Raw genomic sequence first — 17366 nt, forward strand, 5'->3', positions numbered from 1 at the left:
CTACATTCATTCAGGTTATATTGGGGTCATATTTGGTCATGTTGAGATCCAGATGTTGCAATTTATTTTGTGATTGTGACCTGACTATACATCATTCTTTACTTATTTATGCAATGGAAATGTGTGAGGAGTTAGAAGCATTACTGATCACAAACAGGGTATTTGAATAGCAAATTGTTGCATACATGTTTTAGCAAAATAATTCTCTTTTATACATGAAAACAAACTTAAGCGTAAGAATAATCAATTAAACTAAATAGTAGTATTTAAAAAAATAATAATAATAAACGTACTGAATATACTGCCCAAAATAGCAGATATGAAACAAAATAAAAAATTTAATAAAATAAGTTTACAAAAATAAGGTTACAACATATGACAGCTACTGAGCACGGAACATGGTAAAATGCACTTTAAAAAACTGTCAAAATATCTTAAGCAGATATTTTTCCAGAAAACAATATAAACGTTAAGAACCAGAAGAAATGTATCAAGAACAAATTAACAACATGATATTTTGTGTAAAAGACGGGCTGATTTATGACAGTGGATAGTCACAGTTAAATTCATTGGGATTCTCTCTGTCCATGGCCCAGTGAGCAAGTAAATCACTGAAGTCTGGGGTGCTTGAGCTACTGAGAGTCCCTGAGATACTGGAGCTGGTTATGGTGCAAACGCTTGTGTTACTGAATATGCTCAGTGATGTGTTGATGTTAATGGAGCTCTCTGATGTGTTGATCATACTGAGCAAGTTATTTTGCATGCTTGTATCACCTAACATGTCAAGTTGCTGTGCGAAAGGCTCTGTCCAGAAGCTGACTGGCAGGCGACGCTGGCTCATGGGTAAACCCCGGCCTTTCCTTTGAGCATCTTGAAAGAGCTCTGAAAGGGGCCCGAGTGACTCAGGCTCCTCCGCCTGTCCTGATGATGCTACTTTGATGAAGTTGTCATAGTATCGCTGGCGGCCCCCGACTTTCAGACATGGTTTCTCTACATAAATGTAACAGGCATCAGGGTCTTGGCTTTGTCCAAAGTATCGCTGGACATCGCTGCTGATGAGTTCAGCAAAATGCAGGAGCTGATTGGTCATCTCACCGTTATTGGGGATGAATCAAAACTCCATGGCTCTTCCTCTTGAGACACACTAGCTACTGCATCCTCTTCCTCCTCCAAACTGTCCTCTCTCAGATCCTCTTCATATTCTTCTTCAGTCTCTTCCTCATCCTCAGCCGGAAAGAAGCAAGAAGGAAAGGATTTCGCCAAACCCAGATTACTCAGTGGCCTGATAACACTTGCTGCCATCCTATGAAGGAAATTAGAGGTATATAGAAATATAAATAACACCAGGTGGTGCACAATGTCACAAGTAAAGGACTATATCTCAGTAACACTGTATTGTTGAGTAATGTTTTTTTTTTTTTACTGTTTTCTCAGAATAATATATAATTATTATTATTATTAAAAATGGTGTCCCAACAACTATATATAGCGGTGTTTGTTTGTCATTCTTCCTTATTTTGTATAAAAAAATTAAAAAAAATTCAAAGCCTAACAGAAAAAAAACGATGTGCATTTAACAATATATAAATGTGACTACTTTTCTTTCTATTCTCAAAGAAAGAATGAAATTCATTTAGTTAGGCTAGTTCGTTATTTCAGAAAATGTTAAAATGTGACCAGTGAGTCTCTCTTACCGTATAATGCTATGGATATCGCTGGTGAAGTCATGCTGTCCGTTTCGCGTTATGGATAATTAGTGGTTTGCTCATTTATAGCCAAAGCTAACGCTTTAACGCTTTATAAGTTGCAAAATTAAAATGAAAATGTATTACAGAAATGATTAGATAACATGTTCAAGCAAAAACTGTGGCAAAATTATCATTCAAATGCTATTTTTCTTAATTGCATTAACACTCACAGTCAAGACACTTATGATTGCATTTTCATTCAATGTCATTCATTCAATTGTCAATGAATTAGTATTCATTTTACATATTAAAACTAGTGTATTAAATGGCAAATTAAAATTATGTAATTTAATTTTCATTTTCATTTTGCACCAAACGTGGCACAAATGTATTGGAAAATGTAAATGTAAATACAGAAATACATTGCCATTTTACATATTGCATTGTCATTTTGCATATTACATTCCAAATTGAATATTGCTACCCATATGCTTCCATAAGAGGCCAACTGATCTGCAAGGCTAGAACTGAATCAAGGGAGAGAGTTTGTTAATTGTTTTTTTTATTTTTTTTTTATAGGTTGTGTGAAATACAGGTATGTAAATTGCATTACAATCCCAGTTAAACAGCATATGAGGTGTAAGGAGGAATATACTGTAGATGTAGGACTGTATGTGTGTGTAAAGAAAGAGAGAGAGACAGAGAGAGAGTGTGTGTGTGTGTGCTCAGTTTGAGTGAATATGAGCCAGACGCAGGGCAATAGAAGGGCTAATGACCAGCAGTGGAGAGCACAGCATCTGGATTAACATATGTCAGAGAAAAAGAACCCCTAACTGCATCTTCAGGTTGGTCAGACAGCATGTAATAACTCAACCATCCATCAGTCACCGGTGGACATTACACATGATTACAAGATTTGGAAAGGCCCTGCTGTTATTTTACAAAAATAAAGTGTTTCATCATAGTTTATTAATAATAATAATAATAATAATAATAATAATAATAATAATAATAATTATTATTATTATTATTATCTATCTATCTATCTATCTATCTATCTATCTATCTATCTATCTATATATATATATATATATATATATATATATATATATATATATATATATATATATATATATTCACACACACACACACACACAGACAAGGGCCTGATTTTGAACAATGAATGTAAAAACAACAATAATTTCACACTGCATAGAAAAATGTTAGTGAACTGATACTTTTGCTGTTTTCATGAATACTCACTGTCACCATAAATCTGTTGCATGATAATCACAGTACAGACACACAAATATATATTTAAAATATTAATTTAAATAATATTGGCATTATTCAGAAAATTATAAAACTGCTCGCGAAGGCTTAGCTCATGAATATTAATGAGGTACTGGTGACGTAGCTTGTAACCTAAGCGTCCCTGGCGGCTTCCGTCTGCCGCTCAGAATTCTTAGGAATATTATAGTAGGAAATAATTAATAATAGCCTAATTAACAGGCCTTTTAGAAGAAGGACGCGAATTGTCAGTAATATTTATGACTCAATCCTTCAACAGCGGCGAAGAGGAAGTTATGCATAGGCTACACCCCGTGATTCTGTCTCGGACCAGGAAGTAACGTGTCATAATAATCCTTAGACATATGATCAACACTACAATGGGTTGACTGAGGAAAATCTAAACAGCATAATGGAAACGTATTTTGCACTGTGCCTTTTACTGTATGTCATCGCTGGCAGTTTTGCTGAGGGTAAGTTTTGGGAGCGCTCTAGATATCTTCGATATGTTTGCAGCATTTAACAGCCGTTTTTTAACATCCATTTTAAACAATTTATTTCAGGCGTTAAATAAAACGCGATAATTGAGCTGCTCTATGTTATAAGTGTAAAACAACCAGTTTTTCTCCCTTTATCAATGTCACAAGTTCTCACAACAATAGGCAAGGATTTTCTTAAATATTTTTAATCGTCTAGATTATCGTACGCAAATCTGTTTATAGTATGTTTATTCGTAAATAAGTCTTACATATTGTAAGCCATAAGCGTATAAAGGGATCTCGCTTATTGTGATTGTTTACGTCTGACGCCATCATGACGTCATGCTCTGCCCCCCAGATCTCACTTACTCGAATGGGTTCTACTCTAAAGCGCCTCAGAAGTTGTCCAAATACAGCGGGTTCGGCAATGTTCGGCTCCAGCACTTTAGAGTACCGGAGGATGCCGTGCTCGCGCGGTGGCTGCTCACGGTTTCATGGGCATCCGGACTGAACTGTGGCAACCAAAACATCACTGTGTATGTATGGTGAAATTATGACAGTAAACATAACTGTTACGTGCTTGAATAATCCATCGGTTTAAAGTGTTTTCAGTTGTGAAATGATATTTACCATGGTAACTATATTTCTCTTCAATAACCATAGTTTATGGTAGGTAAAAGTTTTGGTAAATTTAATAGAGAACCTGGTGTAACTTATAATTGATAAAATGAAAACTGATTTACAGGGTTTACACTACAGTCGTAGTAATAGTAACCACTGAAACCCCCCATTTGAAAACATGTTGTAAAATATCAAGTGAGGGTTTTAATGTTTATAATAGTTTATAATTATTTCAAGATGGTTTCAAGTGTACAGTACCTGTACTATTATCTAAATGCATGATATAGATATTATTATGAATAATTAATCTCTGCATATGTCTAATTAAAAAAAAAAAAATTTAGCCTCGCAATATTTCATCAGAATGTCATAACTGGACTTTGTGGTGAAAATATTAGACCGGTGATGTATGCAGGACTTCTTCAATCATTTTGTTTGCTTGAAGCTCATCCCTACAAGCCTGCATTCATCTTCGTCCACTTTTGAGTGCAGCATCCACATCTCAAAATCCAACCAGAAACAAAAACATAGAACCAAGTAGCCTACTTTTTTATTTTTCCATGACTTTAATATTTTAGTTTTTACAGGGTTGAGAAGTATAATGACAATAATGATATTTTAATGTTTGCTGATTCTTTATACCTCTAAGAATGATCTACTTGGAGGTCTTTTTTAGTGATAATTTCTTGGAGACTGTATAGATAGATAGATTCTCATGAGAAATCTTTTAAAACCCCAGGATTATTGTGTACTATATTTAAATAGTAAATACATAATAAGGGAGAAATAGAACTGGACTGTTGCTCAGTGGTTCACAGTCCTCTTTTCAGATGAAAGTAAATTGAGCATTTCATTTGGAAGTCAAGGTCTGGAGGAAGACTGGCACATAATCCAAAGTCCAATGTAAAGTTTCTGAAGTCAGTGATGATTTGGGTGCCGTGACAACTGCTGGTGTTGCTCCATTGTGTTTTATCAAGTCCAAAGTCAATGAAGCCTTCTGCCGGAGATTTTGGAGCACTTCATGCTTCCATCTGCTGACAAGCTTTATGGAGATGCTGATTTCATTTTGCAGCAGAACTTTAGAACCTGCCCACAGTGCCAAAACCACTTCCAAGTGGTTTGCTGACCATGATATTACTGTGCTTGATTGGCCAGCCAACTCACCTGACCTGAACCTCACAGAGAATCTGTGGGGTATTGTGAAGAGGAAGATAAGTAACATCTGACAAACAATACAGAGGAACTGAAGGTCGCTATCAAAGCAACCTGGGGTTTAATAATGCCTAAGCAGTGCCACAGGCTGATCGCCTCCATGCCACGCCGCACTGAAGCAGTCATTCATGCAAATCCAGAATGAATGAATCCAGAATATAAGAAAGTTTGCTTTTTTTAAATTAAATTACAAAAAAATAAAGAACTTTTCCATGATATTTAAATTTTTTGAGATGCACCTGTATATACTGTACTAATATCTGCTTAAAAGATGACTAAACAAACTTTTAGCGTCTGAAATGCATTAACTGTGCTGTACAATAGAAGAGTTGGTTGTTAAAGTAGAAAAAAGCAGCTAAATGACAGTAGTAATTAGTTTTCTTAACATATATCATTGACTTTTGTCTATCTAATGCACATTAACAGGCACTTTAGGGCAGGAGCTCCCCCGGTCATCAACCCTTTAGACACAGCCTTTCCAAACTCCACATCATTCTCCCTTGCTCATAACTTGACGCTGATCATTCCCAGTGGACAGAGCGGCAATGTGACACTGTTCAATGTGACCCACCCCAAACCTGGAGACTGGTTCCTTGCTGCTCACCTGCCCAAAGATGAAGGAAAGATAGAGCAACAGGTCTGTGTATATATGTATATGTATTGTGTAAGATTACCTTCTGTATATAAATGTGACAACTTTCCCTGTCAAAAAGTTTTATATATATATATATATATATATATATATATATATGTAAAGGGGGACAAAAGTTTGGAATAGTTCAGATTTGCATTTATTTAATTAAAAATACTGTAAAAACAGTAATAATGTGAAATATTTTTATAATTTAAATTAAGTATAAAAATAAGTGTTTTCTACTTTATATTTTAAATGTAATTAAATCCTTGGATGCATAAGCTAAATAATACATTTTAAAGTAAATGTGTGTTGCTTTCTATTTTAGGGATTGCCATCTTGCTCATACTTATTTCAGGCACAGATGTTTTTGAGGAGAGCCGCTGACCTGCCAATCCTGCAGCACAACATTCCACTCTATCAAACACTAACTTCAGCTCCAGCCTTGTTTAAGTATGCTCTATTTTTGTGTTTATAGATTATATTAATGTTTGTTACTTTTTATCATTATCATTATTATTTTGAATTATGCCGTTTGAAATAACTGTTTTCTATTTGAATGTATTTCATTATATTATTTATTTCTGTGATGACAAAACTGAATTTTCTGCATAATTTCTGTAGTCTTCAGTGTCACTTGAAACCATTGTAATATGTTTAGTTTCTTTTTCATTATCTAAAGTTTCTGTTTTTGTTGAATTCTAAAGTATGTTTTGTATCTTGTCTGTTTAGGGTCTTTGTTCCAGAGTTCTCCTCCAAGTTGGATGTTTTCATCTTGAACTGTTCTGTAAAGCTGGGAAATGATTGTGGGCTGTCAGTCACTGTAGGCTCCAGCACTTTGAGGCAGGGCTCGGAGGTGAAACAGAACTGTTCAGGGTTAGAGAGCTGCTCTGCATCGGTCCTCATTCCCCCATGGAACAGCTGGTTACTGGTTATGGTTGAGACTAGTCAACCAAACACCACAATACCTTTCAGTATCTCTGCCAATGTCACAGGTCTGTTTTGATTCACCTATTACTTCAATTTCACTATTTTGCCAGTTTTTGCTTGATTCTTAAATATTTTCCCCCTTCTTTCACTACATACACACAGTGGGATGTAAACCTTTGAGTGTCTCTTCAGATTTTAACACCTCAGCCTTCATTCGTACCATCATTGCTCCACAAAGCAACAGCTCAGGTGCCCTAAATAACACATCTTTTTCAATGAGAGACCAAACGGGCCTCCGTGCTAACAGCTCTGAGCCAATGTGCATGACAAGCCCTTCAGTGTCCAGAGATGAACAGGATGTACTATCACTACACTTCATCGGTTCCAGCAACCTAACCGTGACCTCGGACCTTCCAACTGTGCTCACACTTGAGCAGTCTCCTGGTGATAGTGGCGGCACATTTGTTGTACAGCTCAACTTGAACACTGTAAGAATATAATATCATATCATATATCATATCATGTCATATCATATCATATCATATTAAAACATTTGCAGTCAGTACGATTTTTGAAAGAAAACCAAAAGGTGCTCACGATGGCTGCATTATTTAATCAGAAATAATAATTAAAATAATAATAATTAATAATTAAAATAATAATCAAAATAATTTTACAATTTAAAATAACTGAATTTTGAAGTAGAAAGACTGAAGGAGTGTTGACTTTAAAACTTTAAAAAAATATATATTTTGTTACAGTGTAGATTGAAAAAAATATATATAATTGAGAAATACTATGGTTTAAAAACAATGCTGTTGTGAAAAATATATTTGAAATATACAGTGGGTATAGAAAAGAGTGTCATTTTGATCATATTTTGTTGCTTTGCAGCCTGAAATGAAAAACGGGACACAGTTTTTGTTTTATCCAGCTTTACTCAGTACAACTTATAAAATCCAAGTGAAAGATATAACACCAACTTGTCAGAAAAATAAACAGACTCACTGTGTTCACCATCTTGTGCCTGTGTTTTGTTGAACCACCTTTTGCTTTAATTACAGCCTGTAGTCTGTTGGCATTTGTCTCTACTAACTTTACACATATAGACTTTGCAATATTTGCCTGTTCTGCTTTGGAGAGCTGCTCAAGTTCAAATAAGACTGATTCACTGCAGTCTTTAAGTCATTTCACAGATTTTCAATGAGGTTTAAGTCTGGGCTTTGACTTGACCATGTAAGGACATTCACATTTTTCTCTTTCAATCACTGTGTGCTCAGTTTTGTTGTGTGCTTTGGGTCATTTTCATGTTAGAAGGTAATCCTTTTTTCCATTGACAGCTTTCTTTCAGAGTGCAGCAGATTTTGAAATTGATGGTATTTTGCCCCATTAATTTTTCCTTCTATCCTGACATGTGCTCCAGTCCCTGCGGCAGAGAAACACCCCACTAACAGGATATTACCACCTCCATGCTTTACTGTAGAAATGCTGTTACTTGGATGGTGAGCTGTTCTGGATTTCTGCCAGACATATGGTTAGGTGTTGAGGCCAATAATTCAGTTTTAGTCTTCTCTCTCAGAATCTTCAAGATGGGTTTTGGCAAAGCCAGTCATGACTGCATGTGGCCTTCCTTGAGGAATTTTTTTTTTCTTGCAGCTCTCCCATACAAGACACATTTGTAGAGAATTTGTGATATTGTTGTCACATCCACACAATGCTTCTAGGCATTTCTAAAGCCTTAGATTTTTTTTGTATCCATCGCCTGACTTGTGCCTGTCCACATCTTTATTCCAGAAGACACTTAGACAGTGCCTTGTCCCCCATATTTAATTGTTTGCTTCAGTTGCACTACCAAGGACGGAAATGCACCAGGAAAGCTCTTTTCATGATCAAAATGACCACTGCTGATCACAAAGTCAAATGGTTTTGTGTGCCATTGAAAAAAGTTATTAGCTAAACCTAACTGAGTTACAAGTCATTTTTAGGAGGGGGTGATCCTTTTTCCAACTCTGTGATTCTGTTTTTTTTTTCTCTGACATGTTAGTGTTATATATTTTTCACTTGGATGTTATAAGTTGCACTGAGTAAATACAGCTGGATAAAACAAAAACTGTGTCCTCCTTCATTTCTGCAAAGCAACAAAATCTGATTACTTTAAAGGGGGTTATTCTTTTCTATACCCACTGTAGATAGATAGATTTCATATTGTGTAATATAAATATAACAATTGTTTCTTCTTGTGTTTGTGGCATAGAGTTCTCTGGTTGGTGGATTTGCTCATGTCAAAGCATGTCTCACACCTACTGCTCCTTTACTTCACCTCAACCACAGCCTGACTTGTGCTACAGGTTAGTCACAAATAACACTTAGTGCAATACATGTTTTCTTGCATGCAGTGCAATACATGTTTTCTTGCATGCCACTTTTAAAGCTCTCTGTGTATATGTGTGCATGTAGGGCTTATACAGGGTTATTCCCTAAGTGTGAGCAGCAATGAATCACAGGCACTGTTGAGGATTCCATTCCCAGATGCAGCAGTGTGGTACCTCAGCCTCCAAACTGTGTGCAATGATAGGTCAGTTGTGGGATTGCAATGCTGTATTAGCTCACAGAGTAAGATAGACCCATCCTATCTATTTATATTATACGACTACAGAAATTCCTGTTGGTTTTTGATGTCTATGGTTATGAAATGAAATGTCATTTGCATTGCATTATACTTTCATATTTAAATAAAAAACATAGGTCCAGGAACTTGTATTGAATCAGTTTAATGTCATGATGACTTTAAAGCACCTTCTCAGTATTACTTTTGCTCCTGTGTTGTCTTCCCAGTGTTGACTGCAGGAATGCATCAGCCATAGTGAGTGTGTCAGTGAGTGTGAGTGCATGCATTGATGACTGTGGGCCGTATGGAGAGTGCAGACTACTACGCACACACAGCTTCCTCTATGGCGCATGTGTGTGCAAAGCAGGTAGACAAACACACATACACACCAAAAACTTGCCATAAAGTAATAATAATTAATGGTGTTTTTTTTTGTGTGTTTGCCGTTGAAAGGTTGGCAGGGATGGGGCTGTACGGATGGAGCCACTGCGCAGTCGTACTCTCGGCAGCTGGCTGCAGCTCTGCTCCTCACCTTCAGTAACTTTTTCTTCATCCCTTCCATTGTCGTAGCACTTTACAGAGGCTACCACATTGAGGCCGCCATCTACTTCTTTACCATGTTTTTCTCCACGGTGTGTTTTTATGTTACAGTTCTATCTGTCTGTCTGTCTGTTCTCGTTTAGCATATTGTAGTCACAAGCATGTGTTTTTTGCAGTTTTATCATGCGTGCGACCAGCCCGGTGTGACTGTGATGTGTATCATGGACTACGACACTCTCCAGTTCTGTGATTTCTTGGGTTCTGTTGTGTCTGTGTGGGTGACCATTGTGTGCATGGCACGGCTACAGGATCCTGTAAAATATGTATGTAATGGGCTTTAAATAGCACTTGTTTAACTAGAACTACCTGTTTTTTTAAAGGAAATGCATTGTCACTTTGAAAAAATACAACCCACCAGCCAGTAACATTTTTTTTATTTATTTAAAAGTAGTATGTATAACTTTATAATAATGTTATTATATGTAACAATTAGAAGAATAAGTTGTTAACAGATCAATAATCCTAAAAACTTTTTTTATTTTCGAAAAAAAAAAGTCATATTAATTATTTCACCCTCTTTTAGTCAAGGAGTAATTTTTTTCATGTCAATTCTGGCTTTCTCTTCACCTTTAGGGTGAAATATCAGACTCCAGTAAACGCCCTCAAACTATTAAGTGTTTCTTAGAATGAATGGAATGTGGGCCGTCTATTGTTAATATTGTCCGATTTCAATCAGTTTCTGCAGATTAGTTTCAGTAGATAGTCTTTTTAGACTGGGAACACAGTTTTTGGTTCTGAAACTATTTATATATTACAATGGAAAATATATATATATTTTTAAAAAGATCATGGAAATGTATGTTGTAATGATATGACCCCTTTACATGCATATGCACAATTCTTTAATGAGTATTATTTACTTAAAGTTAAGTTATGTGTTGCATGTCAGTTTTAATAGCTTTTGTTTTTCTTACATTGCAGTTATTATTTATGTTGGGCACTCTCATAATTTCTATGGCGATGCAGTTGGACCGCAGGGGGCTGTGGAACCTTCTAGGACCCGTTCTGTTTGCTTTGGTCATTATGGTCTCTTCCTGGGTGAGCTTGACTTGTCCATTACTCTAAAACATAATGTATTCTTAGATTGTTTTGTTGTTATTGAGTCAGACTAATATTTTTTTTCACAGATTATTTTTATTTTTATTATTATGTAAATATACAACTTTTCAAAGTTTTGGGGTCAGTAAAATAGTTTTAAAGAAATAAGTTTGTTTATTCAGCAGATATGCGTTACATTGATCAAAATTAACAGCAAAGATGTTTGTAATATTACAAAATCAAAAACATTGAATATTTCACAGTATTACAGTTTTTATTGTAGTTTAATCAAATAAATTCTGCCTTGAACTTCTTTCTAAAACTGATGATAGATTAAAAAAAACATGAATAAAAGTTATTATTTTTTATTTTTACATGGAGGAAATTACATTTAACTTAAAATGAATGTTGACAGTACATCTCAATGTAATGATGCAGCTTTGAAATATTTCCCATTCTGTTCACTTTTGTTACCCGACAGGTTTATCGAGGTGTGAAACGGCATCAGTGTTACCCTCCGTTGTGGCGTCGCTGGGTGTTGTTCCTGCTTCCGGGCATCGTATCAGCATTGATTGGAGTGTGCGTGTACGTCTTTGCTCAGACCGACAGCAACTACTACTACACTCATTCCATATGGCATATCATGGTGGCCACGAGCGTGGTCTTCCTCTTACCACCCCGTGAAAAACACGTCCCCCCCTGGGGCTGGACGAACAAAATCTGTAGCTACAGGAGATGTTCAAATGAGAAAGTAGAGCATTACACTGTCAACTAAAAACACTGCTATTGATATTTGCACAGACAGGATTTTTATAATTTTCCAAATGTTATTGGTTAGCTTTAAGAAACACGTCAAGCTTTATCTGAAAGATTCTTGACTGCAGTGACCAGTATGGCTGTTTGCACATTCAGAACTACTTCAAGGAATAGTTTACCCAAAAAATATTATTTTACTGTCATTCTTAACCCTTAAACCAAATCAGTGGAACACAATAGGAGATTCTTCCAAGTTCATAGTGACCACATAAGTCAAGGGAAGATTATTAGTGAATATTGACTTATTTTGGTCTGTTTCTTCCTTCAGAAGGCTTGGAATATAGTGCACAAGTCATATACACTACTTATATGGTGCTTTTTGGCAAACAAATACTTCATTTGTATTTCATTTAAAAATACATTTAAGTGCATACAGGTTTGAATGGCTCTAGGGTGAGTAAATAATGCCTTAATTTTTATTTTTGAATGAACTATTCCTTTAAACTGGATAATAGCCAGAATTGTTTTACACTATTATTTACACCACTGTTCGGAATGTACAAGAAAATGCTTCCTTTCTTCCTCCCTAAAAACCTTGGTATTTTTCTTCAGATGTTGCTCTTACTTTTCCAAGGGGAAGAACATTTGAAACATGCTTGAGCCAGTATGTGAAATTGTGCTTGTTTGCAAGTATGAAGTATCCTTAAAAGGTGAAAGATGTGTTTGTTTATAATGGGTGTCTGACATAAGATTACCTGATGTATTTAAGATGAACCTCTGTATTGGTCAATGCTTTACATAGATATGCATACTACTGTACTTTTGAAACCTCAGGCCAATTTAAACTTGAAGAGGCATTTAGGTTTAAATGTATATTGTGACTGTCCTTTAAAACTCAAATGTATGTAAATCAGTTTTGTGTTTCATCTCTTGTTTTTCTCGAGGAGGAAAAGTGTTAAATTAGGGGTTGGAATATAATACAGATATGTTTTACTATGTTTTGTATTCATTTTGTATTGGAATTACAAATGATATTGAAAAATAAATGAGCTAAACTAAGATATATGCTAATAGTTCCATTTGTAAATCTGTGAATCCCAAAACCTTTTATTCTTTCTTATGGGTTTTAGTTTTGATTTAATATGGGTTATCATGACAGTCCTTGTTATTGTTTGTTCATTGATAGGCCTTGTAAATTGCACAAATATACACTTGTGTGGGGGGGGGGGTCGAGAATGAGGCAGTGCAATCAAAGAAAATATGTTTATTGATGAAGGTACATGTTAAAGTTTATTTGTTTTTTATTATTATTGTGCTCTTGATTTCTGCCTCATTTTTTTCTTAAAACGTTCTGTAATTTATATGCCAATAAATGGAGAAATAATTCAATGATTATTTAAAACAGGCTACTTAATTTTTTCTTTTAGGTTACTTTTCACATCAACTTCATTAGAACAAGGTTTAGTATTATAGTTAAACTTTATGTTAAACATTAAAATCTATTTAGCTATGCTGTGCAAAAACATCTTAATCTTAATCTTAAAAATTAAATATTAAAAACAGACATGCAATACCATTCAAAAGTTTGGGGTCAGATTTTTTTATGTGTATTTATTATTATTATTATTATTATTATTATTTTAAATCCGCATATTAGAATGATTCCTGATTAATCATGTGACTCTGGAGACCGGGGTAATGGCTGCTGAAAATTCAGCTTTGTCATCACTGGAACTTTTTGCCTTATTGCTGTTATATACATACATACATACTGTGGCGGGGTGAAGAAGAACACGATGCGAGGATGCAGGTAAGTTCCCCGAAGGATGGATATTATTAATGAGGAGGAGGTGAAAGGGGGTTGGCGTGAGGCGGTTTGGTGCTCAGTGCTCGGCTTTCTCTTCAATTGGTGCGCTGTGCGATGTGGGTCCATGCTCTCCCATGTGCGGTGGGGCTGGCGGTCACACACTGCTCTCTGTAGAAACAATAGAAGATGGGGTTAGCCGAGTCTTGTGGAGACATCTCTCACCTCTGCGTTCGTTTGATGGGTTTATGTAGACAGAGCTTGATGGGGTGCAGTTGTGGCCGCTCAGGCCGTGACGAGCAGGTGCAGGTGTGACTGCTCGGTTTCCAGGGCGACGCTGATGAGAGCTCGGGTCACCCTCCTCACACCCCAAGCGTCGTCCTGTTCCTGTGGAGAAGCGGGGAAAGGACCCTGACAGACCTGCAAAAGGTCTGTCTGCATTCGGGAGAGTCTGTCTGCGTTTGCGTTGGCCATCCCCGCTTGGTGTTGCATGGTGAAGTTGAAGTCCTGGAGCACGAGGAACCACGAGTCACCCTGGCGTTTGTCTCCTTCGCTCAGGCCCACTTGACGGCCAACGCTTCCCTCTCTACTCTGCGGGGGTCAGCTTTCTGCTTATGTAGATCACTGGGTGTTCCTTAACGGGGATAGAAAGGCTCCCAACCCAGTGTCGGATGCGTCCATCTGCAGCAGGAAGGGGCGGTTGAAGTTCGGGCTCCGACGTGAGGGCTGACTTTAAAGTGATGTGACATTCAGCCAAGTATGGTGACCCATACTCAGAATTTGTGCTCTGCATTTAACCCATACAAAGTGCACACACACAGAGCAATGAACACACACACACACACACACACTGTGAACACACACTCGGAGCAGTGGGCAGCCATTTATGCTGCGGCACCCAGGGAGCAGTTAGGGGTTTGATGCCTTGCTCAAGGGCACCTAAGTCGTGGTATTGAAGGTGGAGAGAGAACTGTACATGCACTCCCCCCACCCACAATTCCTGCCGGCCCGGGACTCGAACTCACAACCTTTCGATTGGGAGTCTGACTCTCTAACCATTAGGCCACGACTTCCCTTGCAATTTGTCACAACAAATTCATACCACTTTTCTTGACAAGTGGAACTACTGTATAGGCGTGGCCCAGTCAGTCCAGCTTGTTTTAGACATGATTCCTTGGTCTTCTGGTCGGTTTAGCTCAGTCTCCAGTTTCGGGCGTCTTGAATATGGCACAGGGCATGCCTTGCGAAATTTTGTCTGAACATCCCTCTCAATAGTAAGCCTTGCCTTTATGTGCTTCAATGTTCCAGTGCCATCTTGGAAGACTTGTGCAGATTGCTCTACCACATGCTCTAATTTGTCTTGTACAAAGCACGTGGTTACCTTGGGGGTAACTTGCATGGCTTTTATGGACTGCCAATTGAGCCGAATGCTTCTAAGCCATTCACGTCCAAATAAGGGCACTCCTCCCTTTTTCAGCACATAAAGGTCTAGAGTGTGCTTTTTGGTTTCACATTTTACTCTGATTTTCAGTCTTAAGCATTATTGAGACGGGAGAGACACATATCAACTTGTCTAAATTGAGGGGAAAACATAGTGGAATACAGAAAAACACATATGAGCTTCATCACTGTGTCTGTCACACCGCTCTGTTACCATTTCAGGCTTGAATTTATGGTAAAACTAGGAACATTATTAACTGTCTTTACATTTATTTTAAAAGATGAAGCTATTAATTATGGAAAGGGGAGTTACATTTCCAATGAGTGCATGCGGTGTTCGGCCAATCACAATGCACTGGGCCAGGTTGGCAAATCAGAACAGACTGCGTTTGTCAGAAGAAGGGACTTGAAAACTAACATGTTTAAGAGAGGCGAGGCATAGAGGACATAGAATAATGTACAGTATTTGAAAAATTATGTGTTTTTTGAACATTAAAGCATGTCAGCATATTCTGTTACACCAAATAGACAAAATAATGATCTTTTAAAAAAAGCATCATATAAACCCTTTATTATCAACAAAAGTATCAAATATAATGTCACTAATATATGCATTAACAAGTTTTAAAACACAAAAAATGGAAATACTAAAAAAAAAAGTCATACCAAGTGAACCAAAATTCAACTAAGCAGGCAGTAATACTCGTTGGTATAATACTCAGATCATTGCTTGAAATCAGCCTTATTTTTAACTAGTTGCTTAGTCACAATGTGCAGCTGGTTGAACACCAATGAAAACTTCTTTCAATCTATCAGTCCTTATTTGGAAAAAGGACACCTGATCCTGAACATCCTCATTTGTGATGTTGCATTGTCTTGCATGTGAATTTCAGTGCAGTATTCTTAGCTGATTACTGGTATTTAAAATAAAAATAAAAATAAAAAAACTAACAAAAATGATCACAGTAAAGTGATTCATTGAAGCTGTAGGATTTTGCTTTATAGATGTGGATAGCAAATTATCTGATCGGTTATCATATTTCAGAAAATGGTTTTATGAAATGATAAATCAAACAGTGAGGTCTGTTTACCTCCATTTTACCTGCTGAAAATATAATGTATAAAAAGTCTATGTTCAACCTAATTATATATATATAAATATATAAACTTAAGTATTCTTTTAGTATTTTCTTTTTAATTTTAAAAATTTAAATGTTCAATTCAAATTTTGTTTGGTAATAACCAAAATAGTGTTCACATCTGTCATTCAATTTGTAACCAAAAGCCCATAGAGAAAACTTAAGGCATTAAACATTTATATAACAGTAAACATGATCTCTTTTACATTTTTGATGAGTAAATCTTATCACTCTAACGTTTCTAGTTTTTTGTACTAATAAAATCATTAAGTCTGGGTACATTATATTCATCATGATGCATAGGAGAAGTGTACATTCTTTTAATACAATTATGCTGCAAAAACTGTAAAAGAAACAGAGAAAAGGGAGACTGGAAATATTACACAATTCGTAAAGTTTAACCGTTAAAATTTCATGATGATTTTGCATTCATGCCATTATCTTTATCAGACACACCCAGTGAGTTATATGAGTATGAAACATGTTTGCAAAGTTTTGTTTACTACAGTTTAAGATGGTTTTGGCCACACACTTTTTAAGCAAGTTTTATTATTATTATATTTTCTATATTTTTTTATATACAAGTGGACATGGCAACACAATAGAGTCCACTGCAGACAATAAACACAAACAAAACTGTGTTTATGTGTATATACAGTAATATACAGTTTATTTCTAAATAGAGTAAAGAGAGTAATTGCTCTCTTTATTTAGGAAGAAACTGTCATTGTTCAGCAACAGGTCTCACCCCTCATCGTCACGTATCGACGCTTGGTCATTGCCCCCTTGCATCGACATCTGAGACAGAAGGTACCCCCTTTAATCAAGTGTGTAGTGATAATAATAGAGGTGGGTAAACTGGTAATTCGATTGAATGGGCGTTATCAGTGGTTATCAGCTCATAGATATGGGCCAGAAGTGGCCTGCTGGGCCTACTGGTGGCTCAGAAGAATGTTATCATCCATCGACAAGGTTAATCACTGATACAAATAAAAGAGAAGACTCCAGATCCAATGCCAGAGGAAACTAGCTCACCGGTAACTTAACCGGATATTTTACATACGTGGCAGCATTGCGGTATTTCCCAGTTGTTATCTTCAGGTAAGACTATTTCTTAAATGATAGAA

The 17366-nt window shown here is 36.4% G+C and overlaps 3 protein-coding genes across 3 annotated transcripts in view; 1 reads left to right on the forward strand and 2 right to left on the reverse strand.

The window, feature by feature from the left end:
- Positions 1–15848, reverse strand: part of si:dkeyp-75b4.10 (galactose-specific lectin nattectin) — a 32803-nt gene extending 16955 nt beyond the window's left edge. Inside the window, exon 1 of the mRNA XM_059551515.1 lies at positions 15767–15848. The gene's annotated coding sequence lies outside the window, so the exon portion shown is untranslated. The remainder of the gene's footprint in view (positions 1–15766) is intronic.
- Positions 539–1290, reverse strand: LOC132142127 (protein PERCC1-like). Its single transcript, XM_059551757.1, has one exon. It carries the CDS (start codon positions 1088–1090, stop codon positions 539–541), a length of 552 nt encoding a protein of 183 aa, XP_059407740.1. The 5' UTR covers positions 1091–1290.
- On the forward strand, positions 3290–12277 carry LOC132142321 (transmembrane protein 8B-like). The gene is made up of 13 exons (XM_059552112.1): positions 3290–3451; positions 3816–3993; positions 5717–5927; positions 6253–6377; positions 6657–6919; positions 7017–7342; positions 9109–9202; positions 9312–9429; positions 9690–9829; positions 9916–10094; positions 10179–10325; positions 10984–11100; positions 11582–12277. Exons 1-13 carry the CDS (start codon positions 3391–3393, stop codon positions 11873–11875), a joined length of 2253 nt encoding a protein of 750 aa, XP_059408095.1. The 5' UTR covers positions 3290–3390; the 3' UTR covers positions 11876–12277.
- Positions 15849–17366: the final 1518 nt, after the last annotated feature.

Source organism: Carassius carassius, chromosome 6 (genome assembly GCF_963082965.1).
Source record: "Carassius carassius chromosome 6, fCarCar2.1, whole genome shotgun sequence".
Classification (NCBI taxonomy): domain Eukaryota; kingdom Metazoa; phylum Chordata; class Actinopteri; order Cypriniformes; family Cyprinidae; genus Carassius; species Carassius carassius.